Source organism: Crocuta crocuta, unplaced genomic scaffold (assembly GCF_008692635.1).
Source record: "Crocuta crocuta isolate KB4526 unplaced genomic scaffold, BGI_CrCroc_1.0 scaffold197, whole genome shotgun sequence".
NCBI lineage: Eukaryota > Metazoa > Chordata > Mammalia > Carnivora > Hyaenidae > Crocuta > Crocuta crocuta.
In genome coordinates, this window is record NW_027532002.1 from 1558514 (window position 1) to 1579332 (window position 20819).

General features: G+C 42.5%; 1 protein-coding gene across 1 annotated transcript in view; it reads right to left on the bottom strand.

The window, feature by feature from the left end:
- Nucleotides 1-18693: 18693 nt before the first annotated feature.
- Nucleotides 18694-20819, bottom strand: part of EEPD1 (endonuclease/exonuclease/phosphatase family domain containing 1) — a 114478-nt gene continuing 112352 nt past the window's right edge. Inside the window, exon 8 of the mRNA XM_077775416.1 lies at nt 18694-19395. Within this exon, the coding sequence (XP_077631542.1) occupies nt 19196-19395 (200 nt within the window). The 3' untranslated portion in view covers nt 18694-19195. The remainder of the gene's footprint in view (nt 19396-20819) is intronic.

The window sequence follows — 20819 nt, forward strand, 5'->3', positions numbered from 1 at the left end:
GTGTTTGTTGCATAAAAATAGACACATAGATCAATGTACTAGAATAGAAATAAACCCACAATTATATGTCCAATTAATTTTTGACAAAGGGGGCAAGAATATACAATGGGAAAAAGACAAACGGTGCTGGGAAAACTGGACAGCCACTTGCAAAAGAATGAAACTGGACCACCTTCTCTCACCATACACAATCCTACTGCACCACTGATGGTGCAGATCCTACCTGGGACTCTCTCTCTCTCTCTGTCCGTCCCCACACTTCCTCCCAAAAACTAAACTTTTAGAAAAAGAAGAAACATTGTTAAAATGTCTATACTACCCAAAGCAACCTACAGATTTAATACAATTTCTATCAAAATACCAACACAAAAATTAACTCAAAATGATTTAAAGACCTAAATGTAAAAACCTGAAACCATAAAAATCCTTGAAGAGAGCACAGGCAGTAATATTTCTGACATGTGTCATAGCAACTTCTTCCTAGATATGTCTCAGGAGGTAAGAGGAATAAAGGCAAAACTAAACTATTGGGACTATATCAAGGTAAAAAGTTTCTGCACAGTGACGGAAACCATCAACAAAACCAAAAGGAAATCTACTGAATTGGAGGAGATATTTGCAAATGATATATCCAATAAAGGATTAGTTTCCAAAAAATATAAAGAACTTATACAACTCAATACCCAAAAAGCAAATAATCCAATTAAAAATGGACAGAAGATATGAACATTTTTCCAAAGATGACAATGGACAACAGACACATGAAAAAATGCTCAACATCACCCATTATCAGGGAAATACGAATCAAAATACAGTGAGACCTCACCTCATTGTCAGAATGGCTAGAATCAAAAACACAAGAAATAAGTGGACAAAAAGGAATATTGTTGCACTACTGGTGGGAATGCAAACTGGGGCAGCCACTCCGGAAAACAGTGTGGGGGTTCCTTAAAAATTATGAAATAGAACTACCCCACAATCTAGAAATTGCACTACTGGTTATTTAACCCCCCCCCCCCAAAAAATACAAAAACACGAATTCAATGGGATACACATTCCCTATGTTTATTGAAGCATTATTTACAATAGCCAAACTATGGAAGCATCCCAAATGTCCACTGATAGACAAGTGGATGAAGATGTAATATACAATGGAATATTATTCAGCCATAAGAAAGGATGACATCTTGTCATTGGCAACAGCATCAATAGAACTAGAGAATCTAACACTAAGTAAAATAAATCAGAGAAAGACAAATATCATATGATCTCAGTCATGTGTGAAATTGAGAAACAATACAAATAAGTCAAGGGAAAAAAAGACAACCAAGAAACAGACTCTTTAGAGAACTGATGGTGACCACAGGAGAGGTGGGTGGGGGCGTGTCGGAAGTAGGACATGGAGATAAAAAAAGACACATATCATGATGAATAAAATAAAATAAAATGATTTTTTATTAAATAAAAACACTTGCCAACCAGGAATACTACCTGGCAAAGTTGTTCTTCAGCTACAAAAGAGAGATAAAGACTTTCTTAGGCAAAAACTGAGGGAGCTAGCTCATCGCCACTAGACCTGCCTTACAAGAAATGCTTTCAATTGCAATCACAAGAGGATGTTTTGATAACCTGATTCTAGAGCTCTGTTAGAAAATACATGAAGATACTCAGAGCATATACGCTTTGACCCAAAAGTTCCACATCAGGAATTATCTAATATATATACTATCACATACACATGTCCATCACACGTACATTGCATGTATATACAAAGATACGCAATGCGACGCTGTAGTAACAATAGAGTAGAAAACAACCATAAAATCCATTATCAAGGAACTAGTTAAATAACATATTTATGTGTTAAAACTATATAGTGTATTTAAAAACTTATGTAGACTGATGATAAGTATTGATGCAGAGTTTACATCATTGTAGAACAATCTCCAAAGTCTACTTTTAAGTAAAGAGCATGTTTGTAGAACAGTATTTATAGTCTGTTTCTATTTTTAGAAACAAGGAGGGGTGATGGGTGGTATGTATACATACAGGTATATACACACTTGCATAGTCACATAATATCTCTGCTAGGCTACACAGGAAACTGGTAAGAGTGGTGACATCTGAGAAACTGGGGATCAAGCGTGAAAAAAGAGACTAATTTTTATTGCATATTCTTGGATTGTTTGGATTTTTCTGCCATATGCACATAATCAATTTTTCTTGTCTTTTTGAGAGCATATTGTCTTATTCAGTATGAGTATTAGAATCCTAGCTTTATTCAATCATTATATTTTTAACTGTTTTGCAGAGTCAATATTTTAATTTTATTCAAAAATGAAGTTAAAAAAGGTATACAGCAAAGCCTCCTTCCTACCAGTTTATGCATATATAAGCAAATACACATATATTCTCCTTGTCCTTCATATTTTTACAAAGACAAATTATTATATAAACAATTCTGCACACATGGCTATTTTTACTAACATACTTAGAACATACTTAGAAATTACAACCCACAAAAGAAAACATAGACTAGACATCTTAAAAACTAAATGCTCTTGTGCTTCAAAGGATGCCACAAAGAAAGTGAAAAGACAACCCACAGAATGAGAGAAAATTTTTTGCAAATCATAAATCTGATCAGAGTTGTGCACCTAGAATATATAAAGACCTCTTAAAATTCAATAATAAAAAATTTTCTGACTTCCAGAGAAGATGGTGCAGTAGGAGGATCCCAAGCTCACTTCCTACCAGGTTTACACCAAATAACTGCCCTAACAGAGGAAATAAACCAGAAAACAACCTGAAGCCTGGAAAAACTGACTCTCCACAGTGAAATGTAGAGAAGAGGCCACATCAAAGACTGTAGACAGAGGCAGAGACACAGTCAGAAGCCAATCTGACCTATGGGACTGTCCACCGGGGAGAGGGCTACCCTGGGTGTGGAGAGGGGAGAGGATCAGATCCCACACCAGGCACCCCAGACACAAGGAAGCCACACTGGAAGATGAATCCCAGTAACATTTGTCTTTGCAAACCAGAGGGACCTAATTTTGTGAGTTCTTATAATCAGTGGGACCTCATACCTGGAACTTTATAAATCAGCAGGCTCAGAGGGCAACAGGAAACTTAGTCTTCACCCTTAAAGAGACAGCACAACAAACAGTCCCCCTGAGATATAGCATAGAAACACTGTTTGAAAGCACCTTGGTTATACAGAAAGGAGGTTTACTTACTAATCTCAGAGCATATGCTGGAGGGGCAGGGATTTTGGGGAGACTTCTCCAAGAACAAAATAGTGGGTACCATTCACATCCCCTGCACCCCAGCCTAGACACACGGAGACTTACGGGAATGAGTACAGGATGAACATTCTCCCCTAGCTTGCTAACACAGCATGTCCCACTCCCGTGCTCTTCTGTGGCTCTGCCCTCCTCCATCTTGGCCTGGCAGGAGTTTTTCAAGAGTGGCTGCATGTCCCCTCTCACAGTGGACTGGTGCAGATCATGCTGGAACTGTGTTACCCACACCTCATTCTTCTGCAGATCTGCCCCCCCAACACTCCTTTGGCAAGAGACCATCCAGAAGTGCCACAAGCCTATCAGGTTGCAAGCAACCCCAACAGGGACCAGCACCACCCCAACGTGACTCCTGCCCTGGGGAGAAGGGAAGATAACCACAGTCGCCAGTCATACTGTGGACTCAGCTGTAGGCAGGCGACAGATAAGTGGCATGATTCCAGACTTTGCCCTACCAACAAAAGCTTCACCGGAGACAAACCAGGTAAAGCACCCTGCAGTTTGATGCTACCAGAGTTCTGGCAAACACCTGATCTGACCCAACTCAAGGACAACGCTCCCCAAGATTGGCTCACTAACAACACAGGGACCAAACCTTGCCCACAACCAGGCAAATAGAGCCATTGCAGATGACTGAACTGAAGGCAAGTGCGGCTCAGCCACAACAGTAGGGTTTACACAAAACAGACACCTCTGAAGTGCCAGGTTCTGGTGAACACAACATTGAACTACAGGGCACTACAGGACCTCTTCCTCAGAAGTACAATACTCTCATGGGCAGGAGATGTAATTGACTTTTCTAACACAGAGAAATAGTTAGACAAAATGAGGAGACAAAGGAATATGTCCCAAATAAAAGAACAGGAACAAATCACAGCAAGATAGCTAAACGATATGGAGATAAGTAATATGCCTGATAGAGATTTTAAAGTAATGGTCATAAAAATTCTCACTGGCCTTGAGAACAGAGCAGAGGATCTCAGTGAGACCCTCAGCAAAGAGAAAACAAAGAACCAATCAGAGATGAAGAGCTCAATAACTGATATTAAAAATACACTAGAGGAAACAAATGGTAGACTGGAGGAAGAATAGATCAGCTACCTGAAGGGCAGAGTAACGGAAAGTTAAGTAACCTGAACAGGAGAGAGAAAAAAGAATGCTTTAATTCCTTTGTCATGCATGTCCCTAGCACTTTGCAGTTCTTTCTAGACCAGGCTTGTTTAATCAAAATTATAGTCTATTTGAAGACATAAAAAATAGTTTAAAAATTAAACAAATTGTAAATGCTGAAAGTTCAAGCTGAAATAAATTAATTAGTAACACACTAGTAAAAGTAAGTATATAGACAAATTCAGAACCCTCCTATTGTAATATGGTTGTGTATTAATCACATAAGACTATTATAAAGGTTTAAGGATGAGTATGAAAATTAACTAGCTATAATAACTTATTAATAAATACACAATATAAAAGGAGGTAAATTGTGACATCAAAAATTCAAAAGCGGGAGGAAAAAAGTATAGTTTTCGTATGCAATGGAAGTTATCAGCATAAACTGTTCTATGTTTTATGTAAACCTTATGGTAATTACAATCACAAGCCTACAGAAGATTTACAAAATATAGAGAAGTGAATCAATGCATCTCTCTATGGAAAATTATCAGTTTACAAAGGAAGAAGCAAGAGAGGGAATAAGAAACAAGGAAAATACAAAACAGCTAAAAATAAGATGACATTAATAAATCCTTACTTATCAATAATTATACCAAACAAAAGGCATATACTGGCAGGATAGATTGAAAAAAGCCATCCAGCTATATGCTGCCTACAAGAAACTTATTTCAGCTTTAGGGACACACATAGGCTCAAAGTGAAGGTAAGGAAAAAGATATTCCATGTAACTGTAACCCAAAAGAGAACATAGGTAACTAATATCAGACGAAATAGACTTTAAGCCCAAAATGGTAATGAGACAAAGAAGATCATCATATGTTGATAAAGGGGTCAATCAAAAGGACATAACAGTCATAACTCAATATTGAAGCGCCTAAATATATTAGGCAAATACACACAAGAAGAGAGGAATAGACAACAATACAGTAACAGTAGGGGACTTTCAATATTCCACTTTCAACCATGGATAGATCATCCAGGCAGAAAATATATACGGAAACATTGGACTTGAACTACACCTTAGAGAGAGCTGATCTAACAGATGTATACTGGACATTCCACCCAACAACAATAGAACACACATTCTTCTCAAGTGCATATAGAACATTCTTCAGGATAGATCATATAATAGGTCACAAAACAGGTCTTAGCAAAGTTAAGAACACTGCTATCATACCAAGTATCTTTGCTAATCAAAATGGCATGAAACTAGAAATTAATATGAGGAGGAAAACTGGAAAATTCACAAATATGTGGAAATTCAACAACATGGTCCTGAACAACCAATGGGTCAAAGAAGAAATCAAAGGGAAACTACAAAAATACTTTTGAAACAAATGAAAATGGGAATACAACATACCAAAATTTATGGGATCCAGCAAAAGCAGTTCTAGGAAAGATGTTTGTAATGATAAATGCTTAGTTAATAAAAAAACAAATCCTGAACAACCTAACTTTCCACCTCAAGGAACTAGAAAAACAACAGACTAAGCTCAAAGTTAACAAAAGAAATAACAAAGATCAGAACAGAAATAAATTATAGACCAAAAAACAATAGAAAAAACCCAACAAAACTAAGAGCTGGTTTTTTGAAAAGATAAACAAGATTCACAAACTTTTAACAAGACTAAGAAAAAAAGAATCAAATAAAATCAGAAATGCAAGGCACATAATTGATATGACAGAAACACAAAGGATCGTAGGAGACTGCTATGAACTATTATACACCAACAGATTGGATAACCTAGAAGAAACGGATCAATTCCTAGAAACATACAACTTACCAAGACTGAATAAGCAAGAAATGGAAAATCTGAATATAGATCAATAAGTAAGAAGATAGAATAAGTAATAAAAAATCTAACAAAGCCCAGGACCACATCATTTCCCTGGTGAATTCTACCAGACATTAAAGAATTAATGTCATTCCTTCTCAAACTCTTCTAAAAAATTGAAGAGGGAATATTCCCAAACTCATTCTGTGAGGCTAGTATTACTCTGCTACCAAAGCCAGATAAGCATACTTTAAGAACAAAACTACGAATGGATCAAGAAGATGTGGTTTATCTATACCATGGAATACTACATGGCAATGAGAAACAATGAAATCTGGCCATGTGTAGCAACATGGATGGACCTTGAGGGTGTTATGCTGAGTGAAATAAGTCAGGCAGAGAAGGACAAATATCATATGTTTGCACGTATAGGAGGATTAGGAGGAACTTGACGGAGGAACAAGGGGGAGGAGAAGGGCGGAAATGGTGGGGGAAAGGGAGAGAGGCAAACCATGAGAGACTCTTGAATACTGAGAACAAACTGAGGACTGATGGATGTGGGGCAGGGGAGCGGGGAGATGGGCATGGAGGAGGGCACTTGTGGGGATGAGCACTGGGTGTTATATGGAAACCAATTTGACTATAAACTATTTGTAAAAAACAAAAAACAAAAAACAAAAAAACCTCAACGGGAAACCACACATATTTGGTTTGGATCACCCTATGGGAGCTTCAAAGGAAGCAACACTTTCTGATTTAAACTGTGAAATATATTGCTAGATACATCGTTAGTGGGTGCTTCAGAGTCAAATGTGAGAAAGCAGCATGGTGGAAATGATGCCAGATGTACCTGGTTCCTTTAAGGACCCAATTAAAATGTAACTACAGTGTCCATTTTCCTTCTGCCCATCATAAGAAATGTCTGAATTTTTAGCACAACTTAGAGCTTTTGATATTTATCTCATATAGAACAGACACTTAGGAGAGAGAAAGCTAAATCACCCCAATCATTGAAAACGCTTTTGAGTTTTCAGAGTAATAAATAATGTTCTACATATTTGTAGGTATTTCCTTCTTCAAAACTCATCAGACTGCAACCTCATAATAATATGGGGTTTCTTAGTTCTATGATTGAGAAATTATTTTCTTGATCAACTACATTATTTACTTTTAAGTTATATGTTCAATTATCAAATATTTCAAACATAAGGAATATAGGGGAAAATTTATAAGTATGTATCCATACTCAGATTTAGGAAAACTTGAAAAAGAAAAAAAAAAAAAGAACAAAACTACAGGTCAATCTCCCTGATGAGTACAGTTGCAAAAATTCTCAACAAAATATTAGCAAAGAAAATTCAACAGAACATTTAAAGGATCATATATCATATTTCATGATCAAGTGAGATTTATCCCTGGGAAACAAGGATGGTTCAACACATTCAAATTAATAAATGTGATATACCAAATTAATAGAATACAAGATAAAAATCATATGACCATCTCAATAGATGCAGAAAAAATACTTGACAAACTTCAACATCCATTGTGATAAAAACTGTCAAAAAATTGGGTATAGAAGGAATGAACCTCAACATTATTAGGGCCACATATGACAAGCCCAAAGCCAACATTATAGTCCATGGGAAAGTTTAAAAGCTTATACCCTAAGGAGGCACCTGGGTGGCTCAGTCAGTTAACTGTCTGACTTCAGCTCAGGTCATGATCTTGCTGTTCCCAAGTTTGAGCCCCTGTTGGGCTCTGTGCTGACAGCTCAGAGTCTGGAGCCTGCTTTGGATTCTATCTATCTGTCTGTCTGTCTCTCTCTCTCTGTCTCTCAAGTAAACATTAAAAAAATTTTATAAAAGCTTATCCTCTAAGATCAGGAACAAGAATGTCTAGTTAGTTTCACCACTCCCATTCAACACAGTACTGGAAGTCTAGCCAGATCAATCAGGCAAGAAAAAAACAAAGAATAAAAAGCATCCAAATTGGAAATGAAGAAGTAAAACTGTCTTTATTGATTTTATATACAGAAAATCCTAAAGACTCCACTAAAAATCTATTAAAACATATTCAGTTGCAAGATACCAGAAACTAGTTGGGTCTCTACACACTAACAATCAAATATCTGAAAAAGAAAGAAATCACATTCACAATATTGTCAAGATAACAAAATACTTAGGAATAGATGAACCAAATAAATAGAAAAACAGCTCATGTTTATGGATCATAAAAATTTATATTGTTAAAATGTCCAAATTACCCAAAGCCATCTACAGATTCAATGCAATCCCTATTAAAATTCCAGTGTGAAAAGCTCAGGACCTAGGGTATTATTTTTCCCCCCCTCACAGAAATAGAAGAAAATTATCCTAAAATTCATGTAGAACAACAAAAGACCCTGAATAGCCAAAGCAATATTGGAAGAACAAAAAGCCAGAAGCATCACACTTCCTGATTTCAAACTATACTACAAATCTATAGTAATCAAAACGGTACGGTACTGTGTTGACATGTCCAAATAGACATAGGGACCAATAGAAGAGAATGGAGAGTCCAGAATACTCAACGGGAAAAGGTTGGTCTCTTCAATAAACAGTGTTGGCAAAACTGGATATTCACATGAAGAATAAAATTAGATGTCTTTGTTAGACCACTCACAAAAATTAACTCAGAATGGATTAAACACTTAAACACAAGATTTGAGACCAAAAAAAAATTTTAAAAGAAAACGTAAGGGAAAATCTCCTTGACACTGGTCTTGGTGACAATTTTTGAAACAACAAAAGCAAAAATCAGTAAATGGGGCTATGTCAAACTGAAAAGCTCCCGCACAGCAAGAGACAGGAAAAGGAAATGCCAACCTTTACAGATATTTCTCCAATGGGAGAAAATATCTGTAAATCATTTATCTGATANAGCTCATGTTTATGGATCATAAAAATTTATATTGTTAAAATGTCCATATTACCCAAAGCCATCTACAGATTCAATGCAATCCCTATTAAAATTCCAGTGTGAAAAGCTCAGGACCTAGGGTATTATTTTTCCCCCCCTCACAGAAATAGAAGAAAATTATCCTAAAATTCATGTAGAACAACAAAAGACCCTGAATAGCCAAAGCAATATTGGAAGAACAAAAAGCCAGAAGCATCACACTTCCTGATTTCAAACTATACTACAAATCTATAGTAATCAAAACGGTACGGTACTGTGTTGACATGTCCAAATAGACATAGGGACCAATAGAAGAGAATGGAGAGTCCAGAATACTCAACGGGAAAAGGTTGGTCTCTTCAATAAACAGTGTTGGCAAAACTGGATATTCACATGAAGAATAAAATTAGATGTCTTTGTTAGACCACTCACAAAAATTAACTCAGAATGGATTAAACACTTAAACACAAGATTTGAGACCAAAAAAAAATTTTTTTTAAAGAAAATGTAAGGGCAAATCTCCTTGACACTGGTCTTGGTGACAATTTTTGAAACAACAAAAGCAAAAATCAGTAAGTGGGGCTATGTCAAACTGAAAAGCTCCCGCACAGCAAGAGACAGGAAAAGGAAATGCCAACCTATGGGAGAAAATATCTGCAAATCATTTATCTGATAAGGTGATAATGTCCAAAATATACAAGAAGCTCACACAACTCAACAAAAAATACAATCTGATTTTAAAATGAGCAAAAGAACTGAACAGACTTTTTTTTCCCCAAAGATGACAAACTGCCAATGTGTAAATGAAAAGACACTCAATATCAGTAATCATCAGGGAAATGCAAATCAAAACCACAATGAGATACCACCTCCTACCTGTTAGAATGACTGTTATCAGAAAGAGAAGAGGTAACAAGTATTGGCAAGGATATGGATAAAACAGGCTTGTACACTGTTGATTAGAATATAAATCAGGACAGCAAGTACTGCAGCATTTTTCACAATAGCCAAGATATGGAAATAACCTGTCTGTCAAAAGATGAATGAATAAAGGTGTCACACACACACACACACACACACACACACCAGAATATCATTCAGTGAAGAGAAAGAAGAAAATCTTGTCACTTGCAACAACATGGATGGGCCTTGAGGGTATTATGTCAAATGAAATAAGGCAGAGAAAGAAAATATTGTATGATTATCACTTAAATATGGAATCTTAAAGAGCTAACTCATGGAAACAGAATAGAACGATGGTTACCAGGAATGGGGGTGGGGAGATGTTATTAAAGGATACAAACTTCCAGTTAGTTCTGTAAGATCTAATGTACAGCATGGTGATTATAGTTAACAACACTGTATACTTGAAAGATGCTAAGAGAATAGATCTTAAATGTTCTCACTACAAAAAAGAAATAGTAATTATGTGAGGTGGTGGAGGTGTTAACGAATCTTACTGTGGTAATTATTTCATAATATATAAATGTATCAAATCATCAATCACATGTACATCTCAATGTTACGTGTGAATCATATCTCAATAAAGCTGGGGAAACAAGACAACCAACTTCAGTAATGTGTGTGTGTGTGTGTGTGTGTGTGTGTGTGTGTTGTGTCCCAGAGATATTTTATGCAAATCAATCAAATTTGATACTAAATATGTAAAACTACTTTGCCTTATTTTTTAGCACAAATGATAAATTACTANTATCACTTAAATATGGAATCTTAAAGAGCTAACTCATGGAAACAGAATAGAACGATGGTTACCAGGAATGGGGGTGGGGAGATGTTATTAAAGGATACAAACTTCCAGTTAGTTCTGTAAGATGTAATGTACAGCATGGTGATTATAGTTAACAACACTGTATACTTGAAAGATGCTAAGAGAATAGATCTTAAATGTTCTCACTACAAAAAAGAAATAGTAATTATGTGAGGTGGTGGAGGTGTTAACGAATCTTACTGTGGTAATTATTTCATAATATATAAATGTATCAAATCATCAATCACATGTACATCTAATGTTATGTGTGAATCATATCTCAATAAAGCTGGGGAAACAAGACAACCAACTTCAGTAATGTGTGTGTGTGTGTGTGTGTGTGTGTGTGTGTGTGGTGTCCCAGAGATATTTTATGCAAATCAATCAAATTTGATACTAAATATGTAAAACTACTTTGCCTTATTTTTTAGCACAAATGATAAATTACTACACCTATTTTTCTGTATTTTGATTTTTCCATTTTATATGTATCAGATTATTCTAAGATATGAACTCTTTAAATGAAATTTGGGGGGTTTGTTCTTTTAAAAAAATATGTGGAATTTCAGTGGGTGATAACTTCAAGAGATTGTGGAATGCTGGAAATTATTTTTTTCCAATATGGGGATGAGATAAACCTTAAAAAAATCCCAAACACCATTTATATCAAAGTTCTTAACAGCAGCAAGTATGTGATTATTTCAAGTGTAAGTATTTCCAGTTTAGATAACCAGATGTCTGTTTCTCTTGTTTTTTAAAAATAACCTCTATCAGGGCACCTGGGTGGCTCAGTTGGTTAAGCGGTCCAACTTCGGCTAGGGTCATGATCTCACAGTTTGTGGGTTTGAGCCCCGCCATCAGGCTCAGTGCTGACAGCTCAGAGCCTGCAGCCTGCTTCAGATTCTGTCTCCCTCTCTCTCTGCCCCTCTCCCAACTAGCACTCTGTCTCAAAAATAAACATTAAAAAAATAACCTATCAAATTTACTATACTTCCTTGGTTAATTACTGTATTATCTTCCAGGAAAAGTGTCTTGGGTCTTACAGGTAAACAGGTCTTCAGGAAGACTGTAATTCTTTTTTTTTGAGCCGTTGTGGGAATGGAGTGAAATTTGATTGCCACTCCACAACTGTCCACTNTTAAGTGTCTTGGGTCTTACAGGTAAACAGGTCTTCAGGAAGACCGTAATTCTTTTTTTTTATGTTGGAAGACCTAATTCTACAGTGAGTTATTTGAGCCGTTGTGGGAATGGAGTGAAATTTGATTGCCACTCCACAACTGTCCACTAGAGGGAGTATGAGCTCTTTTCCCTTCTCTTCTGGCTCATCTTCCTTTCCTTGTTTTCTTTCAGGCTGGAGGCCAGCTAGTTGATTAACCTTGCTGGTTAACCCTTAAAGTTAAGTCCAGACCTACACTCTAACTTTAAGCAAGCATAATTCTTCTGGGAAATACTTGTATATCCCTTTAAAGAGCTCAAGAGAAGGAGTGAGTGAAGTCTCCTCCAGGCCTATTCCAAAATCAGGTGTCCTCTTCTGTCCAGTTTAAACCTCTAATAAGTTTTCATAAAACTTCCTTGCGTTGGGCTAAAAGCCAATATTTACACTCTGAGTATAAATATAAGAAGTGCATTACATGCTAAAGTATATTAAATACTATTTACAGTCTTGAGAGAGATCTTCAATAATATTTTAATATGTCTATTTAAAAGAAGCAACATCTATGTGAAAGAAGAGCAATTTGAAATTCAGATGCTATTTTATCTTATCACAGCTTCCTAACACGATTACCTGAGACACTTCTTAGAAAAATCAGTGTTTTCCTTTAAGAGAAATGGGAGAGAAGATACCAGATCCTCTGGCCAAAGAGATTTCTCAGCTCAACAGCTAACAATGGCCCACAAACTGAGGTCCCCATGGTTTCCGGATCATAGGCAAGGCTAGGGAATTCACAGATTTCTGACTTCAAGCCCCACCTTGCTTTGATGTACCACACCACTCCAGCACCCAGATACCTGGTAACAATACACCCTTCAAACCCTTTAAGCTTCTGGGCTGTCTTCAAATCAAACAGTGGAAAGCAGACAAAGACCTTCTCCTCCCTAACTCCATACCCTCAGGTAAGCAGACTCCCGCAAACTGGCATCTGAGGTGTTTAGGGGTTACCTAAGTGACTAGGTTTGTCAGGGACAAGCCTAGGCTTTGAAAACATGAGCACACTGTATGCTGAGGATGGGAAGTGGGGCCCTTGCCTCTGGGGTCTGGCGGGAAGCTGCCTGCAAAGGCGCTCGGGCTTGATCCCATGCGTTCACTGGGGCTAACTGGCCTCAGCACTGAAACTACTCAGTCCCACGGCTGCTTATGTGGGCCTGTGAGACCCCTTTGTGTGATAAACATGAAAAGATCGGACTTCTAAAAAATCCTCTGGTCATTTAAACTTGGCCAAATAAGTGATGAACCATGACGTTGAGAAAAATTCAGAAGGAAAGTTCAATTCCTAGCGCTCCAGTTGCTTTCCAGTTCTAGAAATAGTGGGCATTTACTCAACATCAATCTTTGAAACCTGGTCTTGCATTCGGGAAGTAATGAAGAGACCCCGTCGGCATCAGCAAGCTGAGGGCTCAGACACTTAATCCGGCTGCCGTCATGATAATGATGCTTCCGCCGCCTGTCAACTTTGACCCTTCACTTGTTCAGTAACCTGTTGATCTTCGACATAGATTCAGGGACTAGTCATAGTTACTGTCCCCACATAAGGAATCTCTTACCTCATCATTAAAAACCACACTGAAATTCTAGTAAAGTACCACATTCCTTCTTGACGCTTTAGTCACCCCCATCCCAAGCTCTAGTATTTATAGTAGGCTCAGCTGTGTTTCTAGGCACTTAAAGACCCTCCCACATTGCTATTACTTAAAGTGGGAGTCTCAGGGCACCTTCCTCTATCCTGCTGGGCCACAGGCCAGACCTAATCAGTGCTCTATCTTTAGACTCTCTGGACTAGGGCTCAGGAACCTGCTTGCCAGAAAGCTCCTGGATGCCTCTTGCATGCACTGGAGTGGGAGCCCCACCGCCCCGGAAAGACATTCTCCTTGCTTGATAGCTTGGTCAGACATAACACTTTAGAGAAAAAGGTAAGGTGACGTTCTGGGAAATGCAGTTCACAGTGTGCCCACCAGCCCCCGCTTCTAGCTGGCCTCATCCTGGCATTTCCTCACTCCCTGGCCTTGGGCTCTTAGAGTCTGTGAATGGGGCAGGGGTGGGGGATGGTTAGCCAGGATTCCTTAGCCATAGGATTCCTTAAAGCAAAGAATAGGGATAGTGCCCTGTTGGCCCTTCTTTCCAGAGAAAGCCATCTCTGGAATCTCTGTTTAAAAGTCCCACCTCAGCACATCTCAAAACCCAGAGGAAAGCAACAACCGCAGGAAACGCAGCGGGCCCGGGCCCAGGAGCCCAACGCTTTCCTCCAGCTGCCAAGGCCACCGGTCCTGACGCTACCACACAATGACGGCCAACCGTACTCACTCGTCACGGTAAAACCAGAGTCCTTTCTGCTCCCCCACAATCATCATTTAATTAAATAATTCATCATAATGGAAGTCAGCAGGGCGCCCTGGCAAGTCCATCTTCCAACACGGACTACTGACTGGAACTCCAGCTTGCTCAGCAGATGATATATTTTTTAAGTTTATTTATTGAGAGAGAGAGAGAAAGAGAGCACGCGAGAGTGAGCAAGCACGAGCAGGGGAGGGGCAGAGAGAGAGGGAGAGAGAGAATCCCAAGCAGACTCCATGCTGTCAGCACAGAGCCCAACTGGGGGCATAAGCTCACAAACCGTGAGATCATGACCTGAGCTGAACCCAAGAGTCGGCTGCTTACCCAAGTCAGCCGGGCGTGCCAGCAGACGCTATTAAGCATCCCCACAACCCAAAGTGGCAAATGAAGCCTGCTTCACGTGGTTTGACCCCAAACTCAGGAAAACACAAGTAGACGGGCAAGGTCTGAGGCTGTCAGTCTGTGCTGCTTCTCCTTCCCTCCCCGGCCACCGAGAACCAGTGCCACACAAGGACAGGGCTCCCTGGAGAACATGGTGACACACACTTACCCCCTGCTGCTCTCTTTCACAGGCCTTTGAAGTTAACTGCTCCTACGGGCCTTTGCTGTCCAGGTTTCCAAGCCCACGCTGGCCACCCAGGCACTCAGGTCAGAGGAAAAGGGAGGAACTGGAGGTGCCCCCCAGGGTGCCCCCAGACCGCATCTCCCCGCTGCCCTCAGGGCTTGTCCTTGTTGTTTGGGGCTGTGATGGCCGAGACACCCGGCCATCCCTGGCTCTCACCTGCTTTCCTCGGCCTGTGTGCTGCGGGGGCAAGACCGACGCCTACATCACTCCCATTCTTGGCTACTCAGCCTCCCAATCGGATTCGGGAAAGCAGGAAGCCACAGCAGGGGCTCCCTGGTCCGTCCCTTTTGCACGACTTCAAGCTGCCTTTATCAGGGCCACTTGTTTTCCATAATCTTCCGCATCTGCTTGACACATCCCAGGCCAGCTGTACTCCTTAATCACCGTGAAACCAGAGCCCCTCGTCTCTTACCTACCCTGTGCTTCAGTTTCTTCATCTGTAAAAGAACACATGAACAATAGTACCAACTTCGCTGGGCTCTTCTGAGGAATAAAGGAGTTAAAAGTATAAAGTGCTTAGGATAGGAAAAAGCCAATAAGTGCGGGCCAGGATTATTTAAGGTAAGTGAGTGGTGCTGAAGCCATTCATTCCTTTCCTTTGAAAGCAAACCCTGTGACAGGCTCACGGGACGCGCACTTACCTCCCATCCCACAGATGGCAGAGACTTATGCCAGGCTGGGCTCTCCCTCGCGCGAGTGGGATGGTGCCTGCTTGGGAGCCGGGGAGGAGAACTCCAACCATTAGATGCAAAGAAACACAAACAAGAAAACCATCTCCCTCCGTCTTTGGAAGAATGCAGCCCTCTTGAGGGCCACGCCCTTTTTGCTTCCGTCGACATGTTCCAAGCCGTAGTGAGGAAGTCATAGCATGGGTCCAATTATTTGTGGCACCAGAGAGCTTTTGGCTAGCCTCTGCGTCAGCCCTGCTAAGTCTGGGCAGAACGGAGAGAGATGGCCATGGGCCCTGCTCACTGGCTCCTGCAGAGAGAGGGGGAGAGCTCTCGGATCACAGCACCTCTTGTGGGACAGTGGTCAGGAGAGGAAGATTTTGGGACAGCAGGGGAGGGGCTCTGGTCACCTGCGGGGCTTTGTGAGCGAGAGGCCCAGGGAGGACGCTGGGGTTTCCGCTTGGTGCGTGGGGCTCTCCAGTCCCCTAGCACTCAGTTCTCTTAAAAAATCCTCTTGGCTTTTCCCACAAAGTGGCTCTGCAGTGGGGCCTCTTCTTGAATGATCCTGGAAGGTAGGTAGGTTGGAGAAGGAAGAATTGGGGGGTGGGGGGAAGGAAGGGAAGAATCTGATGGACATGTCACATTTGTGGACAGAGCTGGGGCTGGGGTGGAAGGAGGCTCTGGAGAAGTCTGGAGAAGGGAGGGGNCAGTAACAAGAAGACAGAGGAAATTTAAATGCAGGCTCTGCTAAGAGAAGAAGCCAACCTGATAAGGCTGCGGACTGTATGACTCCAACTACATGGCGTCTGGAAAAGGCAAAACTGTGGAGACAGTAGAAAGACCGGTGGCTGCAGGGGGAGGGGCTGAGAAGGCAGCGCACAGAGGAGTTTTAGATCGGAGAGTAGATATAGGTCTTTGTACATTCCATGGGTTTTGACAAATGTATAAAGAGTGAACCCTAATGTAAACTATGGACCTCAGTTAATAATAACGTACCAGTACTGGCTCATCAGTGCTGACAAATATGCCACAGTGATGTTAACAATGTGGGAAACTCTACAGGGGAGTATGGGGACCCTGTGCTTTCTGCTCTGCTTTCCTGCAGACCTAAAACCACTCCTAAAAATAAAATCTATTAGGGCACCCGGGTGGCTCAGTTGGTTAAAGCATCTGACTCTTGATTTCGGCTCAGGTCATGATCTCACTGTTCAGGGGTTCAAGTCCCACACTGGGCTCTGCGCTGACGTTATAGAGCTGCTTTGCGATTCTGTCTTCCTCTCTCTCTGCCTCTTCCCTGCTCGCTCTCGTGATCTCTCTCATAATAAACATTAAAAAAATTTTTTAAAATCTGTTAAAGATAGCAAAAACAAGAAAGAAAACAAAGCAAAACAAAACCCAAGCCCAAACTGTCCCCCAAAGCAAAACTGAGGAGGGCTGGGTCTCGAACTCGAAGAGCTGGCTCAGCACACAAGCTTCCTCAGCAACTGCTTGGACATCAGGAGCCAAAGCTGAGGCCAATCTGCACATGAGGTGTGGCTGCTGAGCTCAAACAGAATGGCCTTCATCAAGGTCATTTAACTGTCTTTCTTTTCCCTTCCTCTCGCTTAAGAAGCCTTTTCTTTCCATGGTTTTGGTGCAAAAGTCAACCCAGCTAAAAGTTTTGGGACAGCTGGCTGGCAAATGCCGGTGGAGGTTTGCTTCTCAGATGAGGCACCAAACAAGTTTCCTCAGCTGGGAAGCTGAGCTTACCATTTCCTCCCCGCCATGCTGTTTCCTTCTAACCTGAGCGCTTTTGGTCAAGGCTCAGCCATCACAAGCTCTGTACCTCCAGTGGTCCAGTCCGAACCCAATGGAGAGGCCCTACTCACCCTCCTACTGGAGAGATGGTCCCTCAGAGCAGGCACGGTGGATGCCCAGGCACCCTCAGAGCCCCAAGGAACCTTCCTTCCTGGGCCCATGATCGGTGATGCTCCTCGGAGCTGGGCCGGCCAAAAGACGGTCTTTGGTGGAAAATGGGCCTCTTTCACTGCATATGGCCCCAGACCCAAGTCACAAGGTGTCACACTGTGTGGTGACAACAGCTTCTGGGTACTGGTCTGCATCACATTTTCAGTGTGGAAGAAGAATAAGCCCTCAGCTCCCATGGTGACCTGGAATACCCCAGGTGACCCGGGCTCACGACTCACACATCCACGGTCAGCGATGCACTTACATGGCATGGCCGTTGGCAAGCGGAGAGCTGATACGCGGGCATGGCTTTGGGCTGGGCTTGGATTCCATCTACTTACTCACCGGTTGTGTAACCTGTAGGAGGTTCAGTTCTCTAAGGCTCCATTTCTTTGGCTGCGAAATGGGTGTTATAATCCTGGTCTCACGAGAGACCTCAGGGAGAACCACGCCATCTGAGGGGAGGGTGCCTGGTGGCCGTTAGTTAACGTGTGCTTGGCCCCTTGCCTGACCGCCCCCCAAAATAGACCCTCCCTCAACATTCTCGGGCTGAGCTTCCTTTGGATCCAGAACCAAGAGATATTCCTCAGAAGCTCTAGAAGGCAGCTCTGGGCTAGGGCCCTGACTGAAGTGAAGGGGGTGGGGAGGGAGGGAGGAGAGAACATCATTCTGACAGGATCGAGCATCCTCAGGCACACATGGTGCTCAGTGTACAAGACAGTCTAGCGAAGGGCTCAGAAGACAAAGGGCTGACTGGGAGGGCGAAGGTCACAGATGACCTTACAGTGACCTCGGGGGGTCGACAGGGCTGTGAGAGGCATTGCTGTAACGTGAGGCGTATGGGAGCAGGCCCCCCGGAACCACGGCCTCACAGAGGCACAGGAAGTGGGCACAGAACACCTGGGAGCACCCGCTCCCCTCCCTCAGGACTCTCACCGCGACCAAGCAGGTTCATCTCGGTTTATTTTTTCAGAACAAAACTAAGAATCACCACTCAAAATATCCGAGAAGAGCACTTGGCTCCATCACAGTTAAAAGCTTTACGTAATTTGCAGCCAGAGCATCGTGGACTGGGGGCCAGACGCCAGAGCTCCTGGCGTTGCTCGGACAGGGCCGGGCAGCCCGAGGCAGCCCCCCCTCAGCCCCGCCAGCCCCTCTACGGCTCTCCCAGGGCGGCAGGCGGCCAGCCCGAGGCTGCCGAGGCGGACGGCATCCACACGTTAGAAGACATCTCAGTTCCCCTCTGTGCTTCTGACTTGACCATCCGGTACCTCCCTCCCCCATGAGGGGGCCAAAAATGTCCACAAAGAAGGCAGGCCGAGGCCCAGGTGCCAGTGCTTTCAGGACGAAGACCGAGACGCAGTTCGGACTCTTCGTCGTCACTGGAGGGGCGGACTCCCTGCCTGGGCCCTCCAGGGTCAGAGGTGGCAAAACAGATCGGGTGCCATCATCGCTCCTGTTTAATGTTGGCTTCGCTTCGCTCCAAGGTGACCCCGTTGCCATTCCGAGGGCATTCCTTCTTGTTCCAATCCTTTTCCGTGTAAAATTCAGCTAGCACGGGGCAGTGCTCGGAAGCCACTCCTCCCCAGGACCAGTGATCAGGAATCCAAGGGTTCGTGAGGCCCTCTCTCACTACAGCCCAGTGACCTGGAGACACAAAGGGAAAAGAGACCCAGAGATCAGGCCACGGGCTGGCAGGGAGAGGCCTCTGTTACACGTCTGCCATGCCAGGGTTCTCTTCCATTCTCCTCAGGTATCCAGCTTGATGTGCAAACTAAATGTTTCAGCCCATTTGGTTTCCTGGACTAGTGAGGGTTTGCCATGTAGGCACTGAAACCGCCCCCCACTGCCGCCCCGAGTCTAGGCCTCCCACCATTCACATATCCATCGGCCTAGGGTTGACCTCCTCCTCACTATACACCTCTTCTAATCTGACCAGCAAGAATAAATATATGTGATAGAAGTTCCAATGTCTCTCAAAGATGTCCAAAGTGAAAGTTCTATTTCACAAAGCAAAGGCAGTAAGCGGGGGAGGGAGGTAAAGAAGTTCTGTAACACAGTAAAAATGTTCTTCCAGAGGCTTATGAGAAAGTAAAGGTATTTTTAAAAAATGGTTTAGGGGGCACCTGGGTAGCTCAGTCGGTTAAGCGTCTGACTTAGGTTCAGTTCACGATCTCATGGTTCATCAGTTCGAGCCCCACATCGGGCTCTGTGCTGACAGCTCAGAGACTGGAGCCTGCTTCGGATTCTGTGTTCCCCTCTCTTTCGCTGCCCCTCCTCTGCTCATGCTATCTCTTTCTCTCTCTCTCAAAAACAAACATTAAAAAAAGTAAAAAAACAAAACAGTGAACTAAATAGTTACAGAAGCGAGTGCAGAGTAGTCAGGAAGCACCTCTGGAGGCCCCCAGTGAGAAGCAATGTCACGTTAGTGGATGTGTGACCATGTCTGGGCTGCCCATGGCCTGCCCACGTGACAGTTCCTTGATAGTGGCCACTCCTCCCTGTACCTTCGTTTCTGTAACTTCGCAGCAAGGGGATGGAGGAAATGATTCCTAACTGCCTTCTGGCCCTGTGTTCTCCACCCTCCAGCTGTCCTGATGAGAGCTGCTCCCTGCAGGCTGTGGCTGCTCTCTGGCCACCAGTGCATTTTCTGTAAACTGCGTCTCACCTAGTTTGAGGACGGCCACTCCCCCTGAGACCCGCTTCCTCCCTCCTTCAGATCCTCCCAGGTCCAACAGGTAACTGGCACCCCAAGAGAGGTAGAAGCTGGTGCCACAGTCTGGACTGGAGAAGATCTCAGCCCTGGCTGCCCCTTAGGCTTTTACGGGTGGGGCGGCGCTCCCAAGTGCCCTTTCGCAAATGTTCAGTGTCTCACTGAAGTATACCATGTATAACACGCTGCGACTTAGTGAAACAACCAGGCAGGATTGAGAACCACTGTTCTTGCATTCATCAAAAATCCTTACGGTCACTGTCAGATTTCTAATTGCTTCCTGACCAGAAGTCTGCTCAGCAGACTCACTAAGGGGCTGCTTTGTGGAGCTGAGATTTGCTGCCCNTCCTCATACAGT